Source organism: Hypomesus transpacificus, unplaced genomic scaffold, assembly GCF_021917145.1.
Source record: "Hypomesus transpacificus isolate Combined female unplaced genomic scaffold, fHypTra1 scaffold_51, whole genome shotgun sequence".
NCBI classification, from domain to species: Eukaryota; Metazoa; Chordata; class Actinopteri; order Osmeriformes; family Osmeridae; genus Hypomesus; species Hypomesus transpacificus.
This window is the reverse complement of record NW_025814024.1, coordinates 675553-701734: the sequence shown is the minus strand read 5'-3', so window position 1 is coordinate 701734 and position 26182 is coordinate 675553. Positions and strand designations below refer to the sequence as shown.

General features: G+C 40.3%; 1 protein-coding gene across 5 annotated transcripts in view; it reads left to right on the top strand.

Annotated features, from left to right (window-relative positions):
* Positions 1-4044, top strand: part of shc3 (SHC (Src homology 2 domain containing) transforming protein 3) — an 83904-nt gene extending 79860 nt beyond the window's left edge. For all 5 annotated transcript variants that reach the window (XM_047017278.1, XM_047017276.1, XM_047017274.1 and 2 more), the window contains 2 exons: positions 541-836; positions 1074-4044. In XM_047017278.1, coding sequence (XP_046873234.1) covers positions 541-836; positions 1074-1202 — 425 coding nt within the window. In that variant the 3' untranslated portion in view covers positions 1203-4044. The remainder of the gene's footprint in view (positions 1-540; positions 837-1073) is intronic.
* Positions 4045-26182: the final 22138 nt, after the last annotated feature.

Below are 26182 nucleotides of genomic sequence, written 5' to 3'. Positions count from 1 at the left end.
GATGTACATGGGAAAGCGCTCCCTGCCTTCACTGCGGCATGCATGACATGAGGCAGGGAACAACAAGTTAAATCTCCCACGGGGACTACAGACAGACAACATGGGGGAGAAGAGGAGGGTGGTGGGTGGCAGCAGCGCAGAACACAAAGGTAAACGAGGATGCGTGTGCGATGACTTTATAGCGCCGCCTATCAAGCTAAGCCTATGGGCTAAGAACACGGCGATGGGTGATATGACGCGCGCTACCCGAGTGCCATGCCTGAACTTGCTTCACTCATGTGTTGTCTTACAGGAAATGTTAATTATTGAGGCTCTCTCAGTTATTGTGTTCCTACATTGGCTCTTGCTCCTGCTATTTTGGTGTAATATTACCATGTCAGATATAGGACAAAAAGGAAATGCTTGAATAAAGACATGGTTTTTGCTGCATAGCCCCCTCTGTTTAACGTTTTGGACGTTCAAAGTGTTCACTCTTGCATAGTCTATTTGATCATATGCTTCCCTTTGTCCTCTCTCTCTATCATCCAACATCCCTTCAAGAGCCTTTTGAGGATGCCATTCTAACCCAGTCTCAGACCCCCACACTGCACAAGACCACATCTGTGGACAACTCCAGCCCACTGCTGGTGCGTTCGGCAGCCTTCCGGGCCCAGGAAGAGCTGGAGGGTCAGGTTTGGTACCACGGGGAAATGAGCCGGCGCCAGGCTGAAAAGCTTCTGTGCGAAGATGGAGACTTCCTGGTGCGGAAGAGCACCACCAATCCTGGCTCCTTTGTCCTGACAGGCATGCACAATTGTCTGGTCAAACACCTGCTGCTGGTCGACCCAGAGGGCACGGTAGGACAGAGGGGAGGATGACAAAAAAAGGAGGAAGGGATAGGGGAAGATAAGATTAAAGATTTTGTGAAAAATGTGAAAGATTGAGCAAGTGAGAGTGTGATATAAGAATGTTTATGTTTTTTATTCCACAAATATGAAAGGGTAAAATATATATATTTCCACAAATGTAAAACGTTAACCAGCCTCTTAAATTACACCTCAATAAACACAAATAATTCTCCCCCTTTTCAAAAGGTACGGACGAAAGATCACATATTTGATAGCATCAGCCATCTGATTGGCCATCACCGTGACAACAGCCTGCCCATAGTGTCTGCCGGAAGTGAACTGTGCCTGAAGGAGCCAGTGGGAAGAAAACAGTAACTTGCAATGCCAGATGGTTACTGTAGGAGACACTACAAGCCTCCCTTCAACCTGAAACTTGAAGATAAGATAGAGAATATACTATTGTTTAAAGGTTCCTTGCAATGACAGTATCTTGGAATAGGTGTGTGTGCACTGGAGCACTTGAGGAAGATTGCTGATTTATAGAACTGTTTTTATTTAGTTGTGATGATTGAAATGCTATATTTTTGAGAAGACATATAAGTGCATTTGGACATAAACGTTGATTTGGTGTCCTAAAACAAAAAGGACGACTTTCAGTAGTTTAGATTAAGAGCAAATTGACCTCAAGGAGGGGTATAAAAAATATTTTAGAATAAATCCCAAACTTTTGTTTTGTCTATCAAGCACAACCAGGCCATTGGTTAAAGTTAAAGGAGAAAAAACTACAGTTTGATAAAATGCTATTTATATAGAACTATTTTAGGATTTGTCCCGCAGCTAGTGTTACAACTGACCAGGTCTGTATTGATTTTGCTTTTATTGGGAAAGACGTGAATGTGTTTGATTTGCAGTAGTCCCAATGTGCTAGGGTCACGGCCACCCCCCATAGTGCTGTCAACATGGCTTTAAAGGTAAACATTTTCATGAAGTACTTTTGTGCCACAGCGGTCGCATGACGTTGAAATCAACTGTACTTGTGAAACATTGTTTGTAGACCTTGATGCCCTTTTCGGAGAGGTGCGTGTGTATGCTCACTCTGTAAAATATTTATGCTTTTCAAAACAATATTTCTTAATTGATTCTTCTAAATCCTTTTAACTGGGTGTGTAGTGAATTCGTTTTTGAGGCTTGAATCATGAAATGGATATTATGACATTGTTTATGCTAGTTTTTCTGGCTTTGTTGACTTCAAAGGTATTTGATGAATGGTCACAAATTAATTGCACAGAGCTTTAGATTATCTGTGTTAGTTGTATAAGAACAATTCACCATGTGTTGAAAACATAATCACTGAAGAGGAGTTATAAAAAAAACTTTTAATTTTACATAGAGCACCCTTTATTGGATTTGTAAAAAAACACACAAAAACACAAAAATTATGAATTATGAATATTCACAACTCAATGTGTGGATCTCCTATCTTTGATTGTCACCACTGAGGGCCATCACAGAGTAACTATTAAAGGGTCTTTGTTACTGTTGGACTGCCTGAAATATTCTGGATATCAGTTGCTGTGTTAGGATTACTCCTACAGTTGCTTATTTTGTTATATAGCTTGACACAAAATTGACCTTATAGAAATACGGTTTTGAATGATAGTTGTTCAGACCTTAAAGACTTAAATTTCCAGTAATTGATACAGGGTAGCTAGAACAGTAGTCACTGTAGAATTTGCTTGGTTACAGTGACTAACTTGATAGCACTTGTATTATTGTGATACTTGTAATACAGAGGCTAAATGTTTTGAATCTCTCCAGCTTGCCGTCATTATTGGACAACAGAATTCTCAAACCATTATCAAACATGCTATTGATGTGTTGGGCCTATACAACTGAACCAAATTCAGTCCGTTTTCAATTACTTTGAGAAGACAATTGAAATGTATCTTGGTGTACCTGTATTTTGCTGCAAGAAAAAGTAAACATGCATCTAGTTCTCACAATATACTGTTTCTAGTTTAAAAAAAGGGTCTGTAATATTGTAAGATCACCATTTCACATCCTCCAAGAACCACTCGATAATTAGAACTCTTGTCCTTTGTGACAAAATATAAACTATATGCTTTGTTAAGAATTGACCTGTAGTCCCTCCTCCCTAATGGTTGTATTACTGAGTACTTAATTGGAGTTACTAGCAGTATATTTGGAGCTGCTATCAATCGCTGGTTTCTTCCAACCTCACTTGCAATCGAAGAAGGCTTTATGTCAAGACTTACTGTAAATTACTACTTACTGTTTTTAGATCTAGTAATTTGACTTCACAGTAATTTTACAACTGAGGCCTTACCTTGGTTAGAACCCCCTTTTAAATCGACCTAGGTAAATCTTGGTTGAACTGAACTCTTGAACTGTTTTACACTTGTGAATCTATGTTACATTGCCGACTTAATATTTTATACACACATTCCGAAACTACGATTTAGCAAGTGACACCATCAAAACACAATTCTACTTAATTAAAAATGACGAATGGGTTGAGTGTGGGTTGATATGATGACATCATTACTCTGGGGTACATTTCCCAGAGAAGTCAACCACCATGAACTTTGCTGAAGAGGCAACCGTTGACTCTTCCCTATGTCAGGAGGAATTAAAATATACTTTACCATTTTCAACCCTGATAGACCTACTGTTGATTTCAGAAAATCACCATCCTCCTGTGTGTGAAGGTGTTGAATTATTGAGTCTACCTTTAACATCAAGTACAACACCAACAGTAATTTGTTGATTCGCTACTGTGTGTCAAATTAACTGATGTATTATGAGTTGCACGGGGTATACATTTCAGAGTACACTCAACATCCATGTGAGGTCAAATAGATTTCTGTTTATGAAAATGTGCCTTTTATTTTTTACCAATGTTGTTTTCTTCAAAGTGCAATCCTGAACTTTCATGGGGCATGCCCGTACGTTCACTAAAGGTTGTGTTTCGCTCTGCTGTGCATTGGTGCTTGAGATTCAAGATTTTTCTCTATATATAGTTTCCAAATTCTAAATATGAATTTTTGTCAGAGGGATCACCAAACAAATACTATTTTGGAACTAGTAAAAACTTTCAAACAAAGAATTGAGTCCAAACAATGTTTACAGTTTTAATATTTGGTTGTATGAGTTATCATCATTCTGTATGACTGTTGGCAATAAAACCGTGAATGTGTATTATTTCTTCCCTTTCGATGTCTTTTTCACATCATGTTAAAATGTATTTTATGCAGTTCTCCAAGGTAATGTTATTCCAAACCAGCAGTACCTCCACCAGTAGAGGTCACGTTTTACATCTAATAACAGTAATGATATTTATAAATAAATTAAACAATGCACAGGCAATTTAGTTATATTCCCGCAGTTGTGGTCAGACCAACACCAGTCTCGAGTACTACAACACTGCTTATTTGTGGTTAGATAGAACAGTACACCTTGACTTCTAGCTTAGGCCTCTGCCTATGAAGGAAGATACCTGTGTCTGGGTAGCCTCCTACCTCGTTTCTCAGCCAATACTACACAGATCACAGGCACAGGCTCAATATCTTCTATCATTAAAATATATTAATTATAGTCAACAGTTTAACATACGGTTTCCATTAATACAGAACAATACTAAAAGGGGTGCTGTATTAATCGATCAGATTAATCAATAATCATAATAAATCTTCATTTCAACAGTAGGGTGTCAATTTCCACATCACTTTCCCCCTGTGGGACTTGGAAAGTCCCATCTACAACGATGATTAAATATACTATAGTAACTACAAAACATAAACAAAGATTGAGTAACATAATTGCTGACAGTGTTCCAGCCTTCAAAGAAATCGAACACAGAAGGCAACAAAATTATACAATTCAAAAGTATGCATTGTGGTATCCCAGAGTGAATAAAGACTGAACACTATTAGACGGTAGAGCCAACAATAAATGCATGACTGAGCAGTTTAAATTGTAATCTTATATATATCATGTGCGAAGATCAACCTTGGTTTTCTGGAGGACTATCCTACTGTCCAGTAGGATAGGACTGGCTAGCTGAGAAGCTAAACACTGTGGTCTTAGTACCCAAATAAAAATTGGTCCGTTCCATAAGAATAAAGATTAAAAGTAATAAGTAAAGATGAATATGTAATGAGTAAAACATGAATATATGTTGGTTATACTCTTCACCCCAGCCAGTGCTTGTGACGACTAATCTAGGCTTAAATGTTTGCTACCTTACTTTGTGACAGCAAATATTTCTCACACAAGGACTGTCGGGCCTTATTATGGGTGAGTGGGCAACTTGCATGCATCATTATTGCACCCTTCAGAAGTAAAGCTGCAGTTAAATGTTACGCCCCTGAAAAAGGGGAGAAAGAATCACGAGAGTGATACGGTGATGTTTCCTCATTGAAAACTTTAGCTGAATGATGAAAAGACCGTGATTTCCCCAGGAACTTGAGTGAAGACCAAAACAATCGATCTCAGGCTCATTGATTAAGAGCACTTCAGGAGATCTCAGGTTAACACTTTTACCCTTGTACACGTAACAGATTTTAAACACAATTATGAATTTGATCAATTCCTTTTAACTAGCACAGAACAATCTTTTATACCTTAGATATTTTAACCTGTCACATTAACAAGAACACCACTACCCGTTCCCGACAACCTTAGGCCTTTGTACTGAAGGCCTAAAACTTAAAGGTCAGATTTATTCTTGCTTTTCAACTCATGGCTATTCAACTATGACTATTCTATCATGTTCCTTGGTGGTCTATACTTGGAAAAAGGGTTTTGGCATTGAAATTACTAGTCAACAGGGGCGTGTCCAGACGTTTTTGATAGGGGTGGCACCAGGGGTGGCCCGCCTCTGACTGGGCATATAGCCAATCATATATTGGGGTGGCCAATCAGATTTCAGGGGTGGCCCGTGCCACCCTAGGCCACTCCCTGAACACGCCACTGCTAGTCAGTAATATCAATATTTACTGCAGTGCCACATATACATGGAATAGATAAATTATATTTCAGCCTAAACATGTCAAACTGACTCAAATGAACTGTTTTTTATCCTATCCACATTCTACTGACAAAAGCTTGGCTTTGAATCAGTTTTCGAGACTTTCAGTTTTTTATTGCTTTAAAGGGGTCATTGATTGCAAAACCGATTTTACCTTGTAAAATAACAAATACCTTGTTGAATAAAGACAGTTTGGTGGGTAAAATGGACATACAGTGAACCTCAAAGTCCTTTGACACCTATATCCTATCTAAATCTCACAACTTGAAACTGCAGCTGTAAAACGATCGGTTTTGAAAAAGCGGAATTGGTGATGTCACAAATATAGCATCACCTTTGTCACGCCCCAACATTTATACAGACCAGCCCTCTGGTGTTCTGGCCCAGGATCTCAGACACTAGTTTAGCTGCGCGCTGCTCTGTGTACTTCCACACGACCAACAAAGGAGATAGTTTGAAAGTTGTTAAAGTATATTGAAAATGGACCATCGTAAATGCAGTGTTCCAGGCTGTACTGGGAATGCTGACACTTTTCCTAATCTTCCCTATGAACTAGACACTCGACGGGCAGGGTTGATGTTTTTCTATGAGAAGATCCCTGTGAAATTCTACACTCATTTATTCATTTGCTTGAACCATTTCATCAAAGACAGTTTTGAATGAAAACCTTGAACAATTTAAAGAAGGATTTGCGAAGTCGCTGTTGCTGAAAAGAGGTGCTTTTCCAACCGTATGCTCATCACAAACGCAAGCTGTAAGTATGATTTTGTCGCTAACAGTTAGCCTATTAGCAATGCTAACGTCTCCTGTAGGTAGAATGCTAAATAAGTTTCCAAACATATCAACATAACTTACTTTGCAAATGACTCTCGCTAGACTAGCTGTAGTCGGCATTTTAAGGGAAGCTTCTGAAAAAATAACCAGAAAACGAATAGCTGTCTAGCCTATTGCCAACGCCCGTCTAGATTATCTATTTAAAGAACTGGAGAAAAGGCTAGATACAGGATACGTTAGCATTGCTAATAACTGTTACCGACAAAATCATACAGCTTGTGGTTGTGATGAACATAAGGTCGGAACGCACCTCTTTTCAGCAACAGCTTCATAGCAAATCCTGCTTTACATTGTCCTTGGTGAAATGCGTAGAGGGTCGAACTGCACAGGGATTTTCTACGCTACGGTATAGACAAACATCAGCCATGCCCGTCTAGTCAATGTTAGCTAGACTCTAGCTCATCTGCTTTTTTTTAACGATGATTTGCGAGGAATGCAAGAACAGCTAGATAGCAAAAACACCTAGACTGTAGGCATGTAAACTAGTTGGGTGTGCTTTACTTTGACAAGGGCACAATCATTGTTATCTCACATATATATTTATTGGTGGCCAAGCCGCGAAGCGGCGAAGCCATTTAAGAATTTCTACCTTTTCTTACTATTATTGTTGGAATGCTGCTTCAGCGAGTTTACACGGCTGTTTGCGCATAAATGTTGCTTCACTCCGTTAACCTACGCGCCGTCCCTTACTGTTTACAACGTTAGCTTGGCTACTTGTTTGGCGTTGCCTTTTCAGCGTGAGATACACAAGGTGTGGCGTGAGAGCGTGAGAAATGGTTAAAATGCATGTGTCACACGGCGAAACCGTGAGAGTTGGCAGCTCTGAAAACTTGCCCCATCATCCTTCTGCAACAAAGTGTCGCCGTGTCTTCCTGTATCGGCCCTACTGCTGTATGTTTCATTCAATCAACACATTGAATCCTACTAAGAAAAGCCGAGTAAACACACTCAATGATAGGCTACATCTGCAACTGATATTACCATCCCAACTATAATTTCAGCTGTTAAAACTATAATATTCTTGTTAGGACAAGCTTGCCTTGGCTACTTTGTCTATCAGTTCAGCTTTCAGCTTTCCCGCATTGTAGGCTAAGCTCTGAGCGTTGTTGATGCAGTTCAGCTTCCACACTCCCTCTTTTGTGATTCACGCATTTTTAAAATGTATTTCAGCTTTCAGCTTGCGGGGTATTTTCTCATTTCTGTATTTTCAGCCATTACAAAAAAAAATCTGATTTCAGCATTCCAACGTATTTTCAGCAAATCAAATCAAATCAAATGTATTTGTATAGCCCTTTTTACACGCAAGCATGTCACAGAGGGCTTCACATGCGCCCATAGAACTGCCCCTCAACCAACCTAAACCCTCAAGGAAGACAAGGAAAAACTCCCAACAGGAGAAAAAATTGAAGAAACCTTGGGAGGAGCAATTCAGAGAGGGATCCCCTCCTCCAGAGACGGTTGGTAGGAGAGAGGAGTAGAACACAAGCTAAACATAGTCATACAGTGTCAATGGGTTTTGAAACACCAAAACCCATTGTTCGCCTCTATAGACGTTCAGGAAAGGCATGTTGTAGTTCAGCATCTTCTTCTTCTTCTATTTCTTCCATGACACCTTTCAGCGCCTTCAAATCTTCAGCTATTAAAACCGTTAAGCTATCAAAAAATTCTGCAGTTTCAGACCATGCCTCTTATGCTTGAATTAATATAAATCTATATTCATAATGTTTTTAACATCGTTTTCCAATGGAGTTTTCTTTCAAATCCTCTCAAACTTCTTCAACTTCCAAATCCTTCTTCTTCCTCAATCTTTCAGCTAGAGCCACCATTTAAACTTAAAAATATTGACAAACCCCCAAACTATTTTGAAATAATTCAGCTTTTTGAAATCTATTCAACTTTTTTCAATATCACTGATTATGTTTCATGAGTTTTTCAAACCGTTTCTTAGATTTACATGGGTGTGTACGTGAAAGCCTAGAGTGCAGACTGAAAAGCTTAGAGTGGAGGGTAGCTTCGGATGTCGTTGAAAAAATATTTCTAGTTTGCCAGCATTGCCACAATTTTCGCTCTTCATGCTTCGTTTTTGGATGAATAGATAGCTAATTTTGTACCGGTCGTAGTCAGTGGTCTACGGAATCCAACAGACTTGCACATTTGTTCAGAGCCCCACGAAAGCGAGACAAAGTCCAACTCTCGCCCATCGAATCCAATGCAAATCTGGTGACAAATTCGTCAGAAAAGGCAAAAACAACCAGATTTAGAAACTGCCGGTAGAATCGTATTTCTGTACATCTCTGGTTTCGGCAGAGTCTTGGGTCTCCAATATATCCTTATTGTTTGGATTGGACGTGTAGTTTTGCGTCTAGGTTAACTTGTTTGAGGTGTGCATTCTAGCTCCATTTCTGTTATTCTCTGCCCTCAGCGCGTTATCCTTCATAGCTGCACCATCACCGTGGCAACCACACAAACACGCGCCACTCAGTCTGTAACACAGGTGATTGGTATTAGCTAGCTGATTAGTGGAGACACAAGACAAGCTATTCAGTTAACTCGTCTCATTAAAAGAATAAGAGCACCACAAAACAACGACTACTACTACTGATACTACTATATCTTATGCCACTACTACAACTACTAATTCTGCAGATGCTGCTAATATCTCTTTTACCAACTACTATGCTAATAGAACTGTTTTGTTCTAAGACGCCACTGAGTGCATTCACTTGACCATGAGAAACCCGATAGCAATTGTCGGTTTATGCCAATAATACGAGTAGGGGGTACCTGCAGAGCCGGAGACCCCGGAGAGCTGCAGTTTCAGGACCGCAGTTCTAGGACCCTCGTTTTATCTGACAGCGCCATGTAGGGAATGGAATAATCATGGACCGGAAAAAGATAATATTTTCCTGCAGTATAGTGAATATTGTAGGATTACAGCTCAGAACAAGATGGACTACTATCAGAGTGTAAGTAGCTAATGTGAATCGGGTATGGTTATGTATAAAACTATTCTGGTGTCTTGAATTGGACAACGTTAGCTAGCTTACTTCAACTTTGCTGTCGAAATAATTTTGTTGTTTTCAACGTCAAACAAACTACTTGATTAGCTAGAGCTAACATTCAGTAGTTAAAGCACTAGCTAGCTAGCTCTACACACATAGCTTCCTTAAAAACGAACTGTAAATTGTTACTCTGTTTATTTGTTTAATGAAACAGTAGTGCGATGTAGCTTATGTAAATCAAGTATTGTTCAACATATTTAAGTTAACTAAACGTTCAAAACAATTCTGGTACAATTATCTGTTCACTTATGATAATTTTATGAAATACGAACTTTTAGACTATTTGTTTTGTTTTATCAAAACCAAGCCCAACTACTGTAGCGTTAGTTGTGTTATGATAAAGCCAGCACATTAATATAACTTTTAAAAAAATGATAGGTTAAAAGCAAGTGGATTCGATCTGTTAGCTAAACGAAATCTGCAGCCTACTGTCTTAAAAATTAACCATATAATTTTTGTAGGCCATCATATAGGCAACGGCCTGAGTATGCTGAGGAATCTGTCCCTGCAGGATGCAGAAAAGGTCTTCATCTCTGGACCAGTCTATCATCGGAGGTAAGTTGAGAATGTACATTTTCTGCACAATGCCATACAACTTTATAATCTACTATTAATACCTTTATTATCAACCACTTAAGTAATGCTAATTAATGTACACTACTTTGTTAGGCTAACTGATATTTATGCTTAACTAAAAGTAATATTGTCTGTACTATTTCAGTGAAGTGGAGGTGTTTGATAGGGGGATATCTAAACAATTGCGCACTGAAGGGAGACCATTCAAGTAGTAGCGTTAAGTAGTGCTGTTACCCACTTCACAATATGTTTATATTTGTTTTTCTTGCTTCTATCTCTCATTGGTGGCCAAGCCACGAAGCGGCAAAGCCACCTTAAGTGTTTTAGTATTCTTATTAATGGGGTAAACCATTGTTATCTCACATATATATTTATTCCTTTATTATTTTTGCCCCCCTAAGGCTCTGTCAATATTTGGACTACATAGACAACGCCTGTGTCAAAATGTTCGTCTTGGTCTCGATTGCGTTGCTTGTTTTTGGATTTACATTCCGTTGCACAGTGTAGGAGGTTACAACGTTTTTGTGGGGACAAAGTGCCTTTTTTCGACGAAGGGTAACCCGTGCTAGCTACGTCACCACGTCAACACACGTTAGCAACGACCTATGGATACAACGTGATAGACTTTCTAGCTCGCAAATTGGAGCTTGGATTAGGAGTGAAAAAAACCACCCCCAAAACATCACAACCATTTGGCTTTGTAGAGAAAGCGATTTCGAGTGGAACTGCAATCTTGCATTTTTTATTTAGGTCGTGACAGTCTTTGAAATTTGAGCAAGTGCAGGTGAGACCGCCTCGTCTTTTAGGCGGCAGCCATGCTAGAAAGCGTATTTTTTGTAGCTAATTTTCTAGTTCAATTTTACACGAAAAAACAGAAAGAGGGAAATGTTATGACGATATGACTATTGTGAAAACAGCCAGGTGTTGAGATTTTAATATAGGTTGCTGTAAAAACGTTGATTTGTTTGCTACGTGAGAGCCTGTCAGCCTCCATTGACGATTGCGGAAGCAACAACAGTGTTGTCAACAATGTTGACACTCAGTCAACTGTCGATCTGCGTCTGGTGAGTATTTTCTTAATTTCGTACCACGGTCAATTCTACATCTAAATGGACAGCAGTGTTTTAAAGATATGGCGATTGCGAAGACAGCCAGCGGGTCAGCATAGTTTGTTATTTGTGTAAAACTTGGAATTTGAGTGAGACTGCGTTTTGTTTTGACGTTAGCCTGACTGGCAGTGTAGTAGTAGGCTACAGTACTGTCTTCAATGCCACAGCTATGGCTAAACTTTATTATGTCTTATTGCACGGCTGTTCTTAATGCTGTAGAATGCTCCATTCACCTGAATGGGGCTTCCCAACGTTCTGCAGTGAACAATTTTCTCATATTTGACCGTTGCTATGCATATTTGACCGCTGTCAGGGGAAGTGGCCTTTTTGCCTCGGATTCACGTCTTTCGTAGCACTCCGCAAGTAGTCCGGTAACTTTTCAAACCCAGCGTACTCTGTTGCTTAGTGACGTCAGCTGATTTGAAGCCTAAATAATCAGCTCAAAGTCTATGAAGTTCAACTCTTTGGCGAACTATTTATCTGCTGATCAACAATACGAATGGTAACATATACATTGTAAAAAGACACACTGTGTTAAGTTATTTTTGTTGGCAAGTAGCCGTGTAATAAGCGGGATAATGTATAGAACGCCGGTTATTATTGGGGAAATAAGCCCCTTCATGGCGAAACAAAACTGGCGAAAACTCCGCTTAGCGTCGTGCCTAACAACTCCCCTTACCTGTTCTAAAATCGGCGCAAACCACGGCCTCTTGGGGCTTATTGCTTAATTATCCCTTACAAAAGAAACGTTCTAATTTCCTGCGCTTTCAAATAATCAGTGGATAGCAAAGGCAGCTAGCTTGCCTCTAGAAAACTGCTTTTGAATTAGCCATGTCCCCCTAAATTAATATTTAACATATTTACATTTTGGGGGAATTTTTTTTCAGTCAGCAGACGGTCCTATTTGAATCGCAATTCCATCTGAAATAGAGGGTTTTCACGACGCGTCATCAGATCGGAAGTCGCCATAATGGAGGCACTCCGCATCACAACAAAGCACAGACACTGAAGTATATACCGAACGTCGTCAAGGAAAATTGTTAATTATTGCCGTGTTTCAGGTTGTACCAATAGGAGAGATCGAGAAAACCATTTGTAATATTAGCGACTACCAAAAGTTATTAAAAACCAGGGACAGGAATACCAGAGATTATCAAAGGAAAGGAGGTACTTGTGGTTGGCAATGCTCAACCAAGATCTACAAGGGAAAAAACACATTTGAGTCACTTGGCTACACCTTGAGTATCGCAATGATATCATACAGTTAAGGTTAAGTTGGTTAATGACGTTATTGCATTACTTACTTTTGGCGCAACACAACGGTCGTTGATTGCATTAACTTGTTCCTGCGTTTCCCTCACCCATCCACACACCATCTGGTTATAGGTCTCCAAACCTTTGTAGGATTTAAGGTCTTCCGCTGTGTATGGGCTCGGCGAGAAAACCAGGTTGTTGACTATATCGGGATATGCAACTGAAGGAAGAATCACCGGGTCGTCACGGGTCCAAGAAGAGGGATATAACTCGTAGGGATCTATGTTTAGCTTGTGTTCTGCTCCTCTCTCCTACCAACCGTCTCTGGAGGAGGGGATCCCTCTCTGAATTGCTCCTCCCAAGGTTTCTTCCATTTTCTTCCAGTGTGTCAGACAGATTAATTCAGAGCTGTAGTTTTCTCTTAAATCACTGTTGTAGTTCGTATAATGTCATGGCAAATGTGCAGACAAAATACAACTTTTACACACATTAAGCAAAAATCCGATACGCTTTCTAGATCTGACATGATCTTATCTATAAAAAAGATACATCAGACATAAACGTTGACATGTGTACCCTTTTATTATATTACTCGAAATCTCTGCAAATCAATCGCTAGATTATGACTTGCCACTACACATTCAATGCATGGATAGCGAGTGGCTGCCAGCCAGCATTTCAATGTTGGATGTCAATCGTGTGCCTGGTGAGCTAGCTAGACTATGCAGCTAGCACAGAAGAAAGTTACGTAATGCGACGAAACTGAATTAAAGTACAAAATACACACCAATGATGCCGACAACCTCAGCAACCCTGCGCCAGGCATAATTTATGTTTTGTTTAAGTCTCTGTAATCGAACATAGACGTATCATACAATACTGGGTATGAAGACACATACGATGAGTTGCTCTTCCATCTTGAAATTGTTAAACCTAGAAATGTTTACCATTACCAACAGTTGCTACATTACAAGAAACAAGAAACCAACCCGATTGGCCAACACCAGCGTTTTCACGCTCCTCATTTACATAAAGTTGAGAAAATCCAACTTTCGACGCCCCGCTCGCCTTCCCACAATGCCCTACGCGAGAATCAACGCCTGGTTTAATTGAAAATGAATTGGAAGACGACGCCCCGCTCTGCCCGCCCCGCTGCAGTGTGAACGCACCGTTACAGTAGCTTGTTTCAAAGGGGGTTCCTTGTTTCAAAGGGTGTTCTTAATGAATTATGCAATATGAGTAGGCTAAATGCTTGAAATATCACTAGAAGGGAAAACGGACCCCCCTCCAACTGAAGCAAGCAAGCACACCCTACAATTTCCCCAGAAATTGAACCCTCTCTAGTTATTATTATTGGTGGCCAAGCCACGAAGCGGCGGAGCCACCTTAAGTGTTTCTACGTATTCTTATTATTACCTATGGTTTTTGTTAGTTTTATTAGGGTTCCTCCGGTAGGAGGAAACCTATTGTTTTTGTTAGTATTCTTATTCTTATTATTATATTTCTCCGCTAAATGGCCCAATAGCTCAAAAAGTCCTGGACCCGATTTTTTCCAATTTGGCCCAATGATACAACAGGTCACTCATTACTCCCAGACGGCTAGTGGCCCATGTGCGCCCATAGGTGGCGCTATAAAACACGCCCAAAGTCTACGTGATTTCTCCAGCGCCCCATTACTCCAAAATGCCTGAAAATTTGTATACATGCCTTATTTATCATGGGGAACAAAAAGGCCTCAAGGACCCATATTGTCAGACTTATGAATTTTCTTGTACTGTCCAAATGTGGTACAACCTTCAAAACCCTTCTACTCATAAACCATAGACCCAAACAACTTGAAATTAGTTACAGATGTGTAGAATACATGTCTTTACATAGGGTGACATGGAATAACAAATGCAATACAAAATGGCTGAAAAAAGTGTATTTATGTAAATGTACAAATAACCTCAATACTTTTTTGGTTAATAAATCAAATATAATTTTAACTGATTGTTTTTCAAACCTAATAGGGTTCAAGACGACATCAATCTCTAGTACCATAAACAATTTCACCTTGGTATGTCAATATTTGATTGAATTCAATTGAATTGCTCCACAGTGTGCGCGCTCCAAATTCTCACAGACTCATCCTGCCCCTTGACACTAGGGTAAGTAAGTAAGTAAGACTTTATTTATATAGCACATTTCATACAGGAATTGTAGCTCAAGGTGCTTTACATAAAATCAACAAAAACAATAATACAAGTGATAAAAGTAATAGATCTAAAACATATAACAAACCAGACTAGCCGCTCTATCTGCGGTCTCTCGAATCCGTCTTGAATCCGAGCTGCCTCGTGCAGTTTCCAAACATATAACAACCCAGACAAGCCACACTCTATCTGCGGTCTCTCGAGTCCGTCTTAGATCCGAGCTGCCACTTGCAGTTTCCACACACACAACAACCCAGACAAGCCGCACTCTATCTGCGGTCTCTAGAATCCGTCTTGGATCCGAGCTGCCTCGTGCAGTTTCCAAACATATAACAAACCAGACAAGCCGCACTCTATCTGCGGTCTCTCGAATCCGTCTTGGATCCGAGCTGCACTTGCAGTTTCCAACCATATAACAAAACACATGCACTCTTGCACAGTCTTTGTGGTTTCTCAATTAAAATAGAATAAAAAACTAAAATAAAGTAAAATAATAATAATAATAATAATAAAAACTACAGAATAACAAAATACAATAACTCAACAAAATGGATAAAATGTAACACATAAGCAATAGTGCAAGTCAAACACAAGCCGCAATCTTTGCGGGAATACAAAGCAAATCTATAAAAACAATAATATAACTACTACTAGTTGTAAGGCCCTTCTGAGATAAAAATTAGTTAAATGCTTGGGTAAAAAGGTAGGTTTTAAGCTGTCTAGCGTATTTGCTTCTCTGATATTTATGGGTAATTTGTTCCATAGTTTTGGGGCGTAATTGGCAAAGGCAGCATCAACAATCTTCTTATGGCTGCTTCCGGCGACCTCTAATAGGCCTGCATTTGATGATCGCAGTGTTCTAGCTGGTGTGTAGTTTATAAGAGAGTTAGCAATGTAGCTAGGTCTTTGTCCGTGTAGAGCTTTGTATGTGAGGAATAGGACCTTAAAGTCAATTCTGAAGGTAACAGGGAGCCAGTGTAAAGTAGCTAGGACAGGACTAATGTGTTCTCTCCTTTTAGTTTTGGTTAATAATCTAGCTGCAGAATTTTGAATGAGCTGTAGTCTTTCAGTGTTTTTTTTGGGAAGACCAGCGAAAAGTGCGTTACAGTAGTCCAGCCCGGCTGGATATAAAAGCATGAATTAACTTCTCTGCATCATTTTGGTTTATGAATGGTCGTACCTTTGCTATATTCCTCAGGTGAAAGAAAGCAGTTTTGGTCACTTTATTAATGTGGGAGTTGAAATCAAATCTGAGTCCAGGATTACACCGAGACTTGTCACCTCTGGTTTAAGCCAGGGGGTTAAACTTCCTAGATTCTTAGTAAGCATCTCTCTTTTGGATTTGGGGCCACATAGTAGGACTTCAGTTTTGTCTTCATTTAATTTAAGAAAGTTATCATTCCTCAATTTGCGTATTGCCAACAGGCAGCTGGTAATGGAATTGATGGCCGTTGCATCGTTGGGTTGAGTGGATATATATAGTTGTGTGTCGTCCGCATAGCTATGGAAATTCATGTTATGTTCTCTGATTATGTCACCGAGTGGTAACATATAAAGAGAAAAAAGTAATGGACCTAGGCAGCTTCCTTGAGCAACCCCGTAGCAGTTCTCATGTTTCTTAGACCTATGGTCTCCTAAACTAACATAAAACTTCCTTCCTGTGATATATGATTTAATCCAGTTCAATACACTATCCGTGAACCCAATAAGCTTTTCAAGTCTATTGATTAGGATGTTGTGATCAATGGTATCAAATGCTGCACTGAGATCTAAAAGGATAAGGATTAAGACTATTTGCATCAGAGTTTAGTCTGAGGTCGCAAATTATTTTGGTGAGAGCAGTTTCAGTACTGTGATATTTCCTGAAACCTGACTGCGAGAATTCCAGAATGTTGTTTTCTTCAAGAAAATAATTTAGTTGGACTGAAACTATCTTTTCCAGTACTTTACTAATAAATGGAAGGTTTGATATTGGTCTGTAATTTGCAAGTAGACTGTTATCCAATTTGGGCTTCTTTAATAGGGGCTTTACAACAGCTGTTTTGAAGGCATCTGGGAAGACGCCAGTTCTAAGGGATGTGTTTATAATCTCTAGCACCGGACCTGAGACACTATCAAACACTCGCTTTAAGAATGTTGTGGGTATAGGATCAATATCTGAGGTTGTGGAGTTAGATTCACTGACAATTTTTGAAAGTTCACTAAGTGTGATACAGTTAAATGTGCTCATGGTTATGTTGCAGAATCTACTGATGTCAGTTTCGACCCCACTATTACTAATACCAGCTCTGATCAAAGTTATTTTGTTCTTGAAGAACAAAGCAAGCTCTTCACATTTAACTGCTGAGGATGGCGGGGGGGCAGGGACAGTGTTTAGCAGCTGATCAATGGTGGAAAAAAGAACTCTGGAGTTTCTGGCATTTTCTGTAATAATGTTGGAGAAATAATCTCTCCCCGCTAGACGGATGGTTTTGTTATAGGTGGTTAGTGTATCTTTATAGATATTGTAGTGAACAGTGGTCTTTGTTTTCCTCCATTTTCTCTCTGCTGCACGGCATTTTCTTTTAGTTTCACTAACATTTTTATTTCTCAGCCATGGGGAGGTTCTGCTTGTGGACTTCTTTTTGGTTTTCAGTGGTGCAACAGAGTCTAACACAGATAATAGTGCATCATTGAGGTTCTCTACCATTTCATTCAGAGAGCAATCATGATTAGTTGGTTCATATAGAGAAAATTGTTCATAAAATGTCATCATAGCTGTATCGTCTAAATATCTTCTTTGGACTAATAATTCTTTTGTGGTTTTTGTTAGGATAATTTCCACATTAAAAAGTATACAATGATGGTCTGAGAGGGGTAGATCAGCTATTGAGATATTATTGATATTTAGTCCAGTTGTTATCACTAGATCTAGTGTGTTTCCGTGCCGGTGTGTTGGGTCTGTTATGTGTTGAGTTAGGTTGAGACTGTCTAGGAGATTTAAGAGCTCAATAGTTCTTGGGTCGGCTTTTTTATTTACTTGGATATTTAAGTCTCCGTTTAAAACTACTTTGTCATATCTAGTGACACATAGTGATAATAGTTCAGAGAATTCTTGTATGAATATTGGCGAGTGCTTGGGTGGCCGATATATAATGACAAGAAGTATTGATTCGGTTTTGAGCTCTATAGCAAGATATTCATACGAGGTGAATTCACCTAGCTCAGTGATTTTGAACAATAGTTCAGAGAAGAAAATAGCTGCGACGCCTCCACCTTTTTCGGATTTCCTAGAAACTTGGTGGAAGCTGTAATCTGGCGGACACGCTTCTATCAAAGTTGCTGTTGCCGTGTCGTTGTTTAGTCAGGTTTCTGTTAAACAGATGCAGTATAATTAGTTTTCTTTGACCAAATCATTAACTAGAAATGTTTTGTTATTTAGTGATCTAACATTTAGAAGGGCCAGTTTCATCTGTGGGGTATTAACAGATAAAACAGGGGTCGATAAATCTGTTTGAAGAATATGGATAGTTCTGTGACTGCTAACACTAGTTTCAGGTTTGTAACCATGCATTTTACCATGCCATTTTCTGTTTGTGATGATGACCGGTATGTCTACTGAAATAGCATGGTGGCTGTCCTAGCGTAGCTTTTCTTTGGGAAAGTCTATGTCACTGAGCTGTTCCATCACAAGGGAATTCATCCGGGGGGTGCAGATCTGTGCAAGGCCCATGTCCTTGCAGGAGGCTGTTTGAATGTTCTGTTCTGTTCCATGGGAGGTTGTTTGGGATGCGTCAGTCAGCTTAGACACAACAGGGATAGGGGGAGCAACTTGATTTGTGGTCAGGAGCACGTGACTGATGTTTTCTGTTAGTAGTTGAGATCCTCTACGGTTCGGGTGGAGTCCGTCAGCTTGAAAACGGTCTGCACAGTTCCAGAACACATTGAAATTATCAATAAATCTCAGTTTGTGTGCCAGACAGACAGATGCCAACCATGTGTTGAAAGATAGTAGTCGACTGAAGGCTTCTTTTCCTCTTCGAAAGCATGCAATTGGTCCACTGATGAATACATCTTGATATCTGTTGAGTAAGTTCAGTAGCTGGGTAAAATGTTTTTTAAGTATCTCAGTGCCAGTTTTCTTGTGTAGGATATCAAACGAGCCAGTGTGGATGATAATCTTAGGGTTGTTTGGTTTATTGTTGAGGTGACCACCTGTCCCGCTTTGCGTTGTGTCGCACATCATTTTCACCCCTTGTTCCACACGTCGCATATAAAAAATGCTGTGCTATACAGCGCAAAGAGGAACAGGTGGTCAACCTACTGACACACGCGCGAGCTTGGCCAGACGCACACACATCCTTTCTGGAAATGGTGTGCTGACCAACCCCCACCCTCACCCTCATTTCGCTTCCAATCGCAGCTCGCCGTTACGAATATAAATAATTTGTTGGTGGCCATTGTTGTTTTCAACTGGAATCACCTGAAAGATGTGTTGGAGGCAGCCACGTTCAGTAAGTCCTATAAGTCCCCACATTTTAAGCTAGAATCAATGATTGGGTTCGTGAAAGTACAATACTCTTGAATTATGGTGAAGGTTTGAGCACTTTGAGACCTTTAGATCGTGAGTTTGAAGTGACGGAAAACCGAACTCGAAAAGTAGCTAGCTTTTTCCCCCTGTGTAATTACTGAATCATGTAGCATCTCGGCGAATTCATCAAAAAGGTAGAGGAGGGCAGCTTTTAGGAGAACAAGCAATTCCCCACAGACCTGTCGGCTCAGAAGTTTGATTTGGGTCGAGAAAGTCTTTCTAATAAACCTATGCGCCAGGGAGACCGCATAGGCTTAGGCGGCAGCCATGTTTTGGTCGCGTCATGTTCATAAGTTCACCATTTCACAGTTTGGTCGACACCAAAAATGTGTTTGTTACCATACCTCGAGGAGGGAAGCCTCTAGGAGATGTAGGAATTGTGCTTCTAGCCAGATGCTCCGATTATTTTTGTGATTTGTGGAAAACTTGCAAGTGGAGTGAGACTGCGTCCCGGGGGTACATTGTTTTGACTTTGCCCCAGTGACAGACTCGGCTCGCTCACTCACTGGCAGTGTGTAAACAATATCCTAATTCACTAAATTCTAGTCCTAAAACGTCAGGAAGGGCTGCTTTTTGTAGACAAGAGTCTACTGAAGATAGCCAGTATATAGGATCTTTCAAAACAAGCCTATTTCATTCGTCATTTTCCTGAGAAAGCGACCTACGTTAGCCAGGCTAGTTTCACTCGGTCAGCCTATTTAAAGGTCTCTGACAGTCAGAATCACTGTTTACAGGCAAAGGTCGAGCTGGTCTTTGGTCAGATGTGTATATTGACCAGTTTAGAGCTAAATACTCTTGCCAGAGCCTGGAATCGAGCCAAATGTTTTGAGTGACTTTGCATGGCCGGGTCTCCATTAGTTCAACACATTTGGATTCAAGTTCAAGTAATGCCACTGTATTTCATGGTCAAAACTGTAGTTTATGTCAAGTGTAAATGTAAAAAGCTTCATTTTTCACAACTGACATGGATCCTTTCTTCACTTTTACAGGTCTGGAGGGTCATGCAGAGGCCTGCTCAACAGAGTTCAACAGAGGATGCTGAGAGAAACACTGATCCCTTGCTGGACTACCCCCCTCTAGCTGGATAGAATCAGGACAGCTTCTCTTCAGCCCTGACCCGAGGACAGCTTCATCCAGCTGGCCTGCCCTGACTGCCTGCCTGCAGGCCCTGCTTGCCCCTGTCTGCAGGCCCTGCTTACCCCTGCCTGCAGGCCCTGCTTGCCCCTCCAGAAACAGACAGTAACCCCACAGACACAGTAGCTCTGCAGACTGCTTTTTTGAGGACATTGATGAAAAAGGACAAACCAGCATTTTATACTTTGATGAAAGTCTAAATGTTTAATCCTTTCCATGTCCCAGCATGCCAAGCTGCTGATTTGTAGTGTCCTAAGTAATGAAACCAGTTCAAGTTATAGACTTTTGACCTGAATCCAATGATTAGCCATCTGAATAAAAACCACTCAAGAGAAGTACTGCTTCTTGGATGATTTGTGCTCCACATCAGTACATCTCACACATTTGCCTTTGTTTCCATGGGATTCATGGAATTGCTAGTTTCTGCTCCACCATTGTATAATAAAAAATATAATTTAGGACAGCAATTCCATTTTTGTGTTATCCTTCGCATTACACACATTTAGTCAATGTACCAATGATTAGTCATCTGAATAAAAACTGACATCGATCCTTTCTTTACTTTTACAGGTCTGGAGGGTCATGCAGAGGCCTGCTCAACAGAGTTCAACAGAGGATGCTGAGAGAAACACTGATCCCTTGCTGGACTACCCGCCTCTAGCTGGACAGAATCAGAATCAGGACAGCTTCTCTTCAGCCCTGACCCCAGGACAGCTTCATCCAGCTGGCCTGCCCTGACTGGCCCTGCCTGCAGGCCCTGGCCCTGCCTGCAGGCCCTTTTTTTACTCAAACAACCATAACACAGTACATATGGTTTACAAAGCTGCAATCAGATTTGGCGAAATTGTTAGCTTTGATGTTATCTTGACATATACATGGGGTCTTGATGATGATGCGCACGCAGCTTCAAGGCAAAAAGACGCCTTACATTTCAGGAGACGCCGAGACCTTAGCGCGTCACTAGCATCTCGTTATATCATGCAGTCGGAGCACAGCTAGATCATCAGCGTCAGCGCTCTTGGGTACCCAGCATGCAGTGCGGCATGTCAAAAAACGCCAAGACTTGTGAAAAATAGTTTGGTTACAACAGCGATGCAAGGGGATGCGTTCGTTCAGTTAGATGTTTGTAATATTGTTGTTTGTTAGTTAAAATAATCTCGTTAGTCACCCTGAGAGTGCATGTTGTGTGGTTTAATAGGAAGTGAGAGTCGGCCTTTAATCATTAATGTTGGCAAGGAGATGAGCATGGGATGATCAAATTTTGGTTGACGTCTAAATTCATGCGTCCGCAACAGCAATTCTGCTTTGGATTGACTTGCGCTGGGAGGGATGTAAACGGCATGGATTGGGTGATAGTGTGCGGGCAGGTGTGTTTTTATATAGGGTGAAATGGAATGAGAAATGTAATACAAAATGTCTGAAAGGGGTGTATTTATGTAAATGTCCACATTGCCTCAATATCTTTGTGTCAATAAATCAAATATCATTTTGACTGATGGTTTTCAAACCTTATTGGGTTCAAGATGACATCACTCTGAAGTACCATCAACAATTAAAAATATAATTGAATTTGAGTAGTTTAAACTTTGGCTGAATCTAACAACTCTTACCACAGAAGAAACAGCATACTTTTTTATACAGTAACTGAACTTCACATTATTCAACACTGAGAATAGCTCAATGGACTGGGACTGTGACCTGCAAAGTATTAGGTTGCAGGTTTGTTTTTCTTATTTGAGGTATCATTGGATTCCTTGGATGCAGACGATTCGATTGAACCCTGTGACGTCATTGTCGTCATGATAGTTTTTCCGTCACTTGCATTTTAAGAAATGCCAACGGTTTCGAACTCTAGGTCGTTGCTCCGATTATCATGAAAATTGTCACAGATCATCTTCAGATCATGCCGACAAAAAGTTATCAAAATGTTATTGATGAGTCAAACCGTTCACGAGTAATGCGCAAACGATTTTGACAAAGAGCACGCCAAAGCGGACGTGAGGCCTTGTCTCTGCGACGGTTTACCGTATGGAGACGAAAGTTTGATACGTCATCACGAGCATGTCATCTAATCATCTTCCTACCACAATCACCTTGATATGTCAAAAAAAGACTGAATTACAGCTGTTTATTCTTGGGTCAAATCTGACAAAGCGCGCAACGGGAGAAACGGCTTCCTTTTTTTTATAAAGTAACCAAACACTGTTTCCCAGCAGCCAGAATAGCTCACTGGGATAAGACGTGCTCCTTTGAAACGCAAGGTTGTAGGATTGAATCCAGCCACAGTCATCAAGCATTTCGTGACACTGTATTATCTGTTTAGCAAAGCCAGGTATGCCACAGTAGCTGTCTAGCAGTATAATCATAATGGTAATGATAACGTTTCATTGTCAGGGGATTTATAGTCAAGAAGAAGCGGATTTAGTGTGCTTTGTAGATATAACGCTGCTACATGTAGCCAGCGCATTTTGTCTCAAAATGACATGAATGTTTTAATGAAAAGTTTTGCTTTGCTGCTTTAGCTACTGAATTTCCATATCAAATGATGCTTGGCCCCTTTGATTGCTGCTTGCAGCTATATTTATTGGGGTGTGCTTGCCTTCGGCGAGCACAAACCATTGTTATCTCACATATATATTATTAATATTATTATTATTGTTTTTCTGTTTCTCTTTATTGTGAGAATGCTGTTCTTGAGGGTGGCTGGAGAGACAGAGTCCGGCCCAGCTGCTTTGCGGGGGTTCTGTCTCCTGAACAGTTTGTTCACTTCTCTCTCCTGAATGGAGAGGGTCATGGACTGATTCTGATTCTGATCTCAGCAAATCTTTGATGGATTCACACCAAACTTGCTGCATGCACTTGGAACCCTGTTCTGAGGTGTTTTATGAGTCATTTGACTGCTTGGCCACCTCATTGATGCTTGCAGCTATATTTGGTGATATTTCGCGAAGTGGCGAAGCCACTTAAGGGTTTCTACCTTTTCTTACTATTATTATTGGGGTGTGCTTGCCTTCGGCGAGCACAAACCATTGTTCTCTCTCATATATATTTATTATTGTGGGAATTCTCACTATTGCTTTTCAACTTCTCAGTTCTTCCGCCGTTTTTTGGCCTTTAACTAGTCCTGCATACTTTCACCGATTCCTACAATTTTTGTATCAAAACGTTCAACTCCTTCAGGAGATGATGGCTATGGCTTCTGGTATTTCTGACTTTTATACTTTTTAAAGAATTAAGGTTTTTGTGCAAATTATTCTCCCATTGAAAGTAATGGTAAATCCTTTCAAATCATTAAAAAGCTTCCTCCTCTTTCAAACTTAACTACTTCAGCATACTTTCAGCTAGAGACACCATTCAGCCTTTAAAATGTTCACAAGACATTCAGCTATTCCCAAATGATTCAGCTCTTTCAAATATATTCAGCCAATTTTGAATTGTGACAGTTTGGAATACATTAAAAATTTAGCTCCTTCTTGATTTTTATGATTGAGCAGCCAGCAGAGTGGCACACTGATATTCAACTAAATTGTCAAACAAATTCCTCAGACGTTCATATAGTTTAACTTACAGAAACAAGTTTTACCTTAAAATGTAGGAAAACTTGTCCTCTTTCAGCAAATTTAACTACTAAAGAGCTCACATTTATAGATTTTGGGTTTTGAGCCTTGAAGCGCTTAAAGCGCTTTCAAATTCACTAACTTCAATGGAGTGGTGGGTAAAATTCGTCAGAGAATTTCGAAGTAAACTGCCGGTAGAGTCGTATTTCTGACCGCACAGACATATAAAGCACATCTCTGGTTTCGGCAGAGTCTTGGGTCTCGGAAAATATCCTCATTTTTTGGATTGGACGTATAGTTTTGCGTCTAGGTTAACTTGTTTGAGGTGTGGATTCCAGCTAAATGTGTTTTTTCTCTCTGCCCAGTTCGTTAGCGATCACAGCTGCGCCATCACCGTGGCAACCAAACAGACACGCACCATGAAAGCAGAATTGGGTGACGTTTTGGAAACTGCCAAAAGAGTTGTACTTCTGACCGCACAGACACATAAAGGATATCAATGGTTTCGGCAGAGTCTTGGGTCTCGGAAAATATCCTTATTTTTGGGATTGGATGTACAGTTTTGCGTCTGGGTTAACTTGTTTGAGGTGTGGATTCTAACTACATTTCTCATAATCGAGCTAGCGCGATGGCTCTCCATAACTAAAAATGGTTCGACTTTTTTTCCACAATCAACCAAACAAGATATGTACATTGAGCTTAAAGTGTACATAATCTAGCTAGATCGTTTTTATTTTAGCAAGTTTTACAGAAATCTGCAAAAATCGAGGCTCACTGTCATAGCTGACCGTCACGAACAGCCAAACCAGGCCTTGGGTAAGTGTTTGCTGCACTGCTGGCGTTAATCCTACGAACAAACGCTAAGTAACTGGAAAACTTTAACTGTTATTTGATGATATTGAACACATATGTAAAGTAACTTGTCTTTACTCTAAATATCTTCTCCGTTTTCAATTTGAAGTTGTACATCTAGCTTATGTAGGAAATCTTCCATTGCATCCTCTCTAGCTTCACGCCTTCGGTTATTATTCAAGCCTACGGTGTTAATACATACCACCTTGACACACTTGCAAGAAATGATCCGCTGCTTAGATGTATCATGATCTTGTTATTTACTATAAAAAACTCACCAGGGACAACGACAACATCGGCAACCCTGCACTATGAATTATTATTTTGATGTCATCTTAAAGTGTCTGAACAGGACTGGGTGTGCAGGCACGCATGATTAGTTTCTCCTCCGTCTTGAACCTGAAACCTAGATTCTAGGTTAGAAATGTTGCCAGTCTGTTGCCAATGACCAACGGTTGCTACCTTTTTCCAGCAAGTTCAAGTCATTGCAGTGTTGTCCTTTTACCTTCAAATTCGTTCAACCCAGACTTCAGCAACTGGAGCCGAGTGCACCAGCTGGGCTTACGCCTGGACGTACGCTTCGTCCGACGTAGAATTGAAAGTTACGACTAACTTAAAGTTACGACTAGTGCACCAGTTAGACTTTAGCCCTTTATGTGCTGCACCTGGGTGTACATTTTACGCCTAGTGGGGAGCAGGCGTAAGTTGGAAAATCGGACCAATATCCTATCCATGGTAGCCTAATTAGGGCTAACACTAGTTTGATCGGACATGCAGCGCGTCTTGTTAATAGGCAACATGGAAAGGGCATTAAGGCGAGAAAGTCGTCCGTGGTAGCAGAAATCCACTGTTTATTTTGTTGTTGATCGATTTCCAGCTGATTGTTTCTGTTTGTTTGTGTTGATATTATTATACATTTCCCCGTGAACACGCTTCTATTCTCAGTATACAAACTATATGTTTTCTAATTTCTCTACCAGTAAAATGTATTTTCCTTTTCTTTTTCTTTATCCATGGCTTGTTTTGAAGGGAGATAGGCTAGCTATAAAGTGCGCTTCGGATAGGCTCAGAGAATGTCCGTGGACTGGCTCTGATAGGCTCTTAAATGTGTTGCTTGGCAACGATCGACACTTTCGCATTTTCACAAGGACGCGCATCTTAA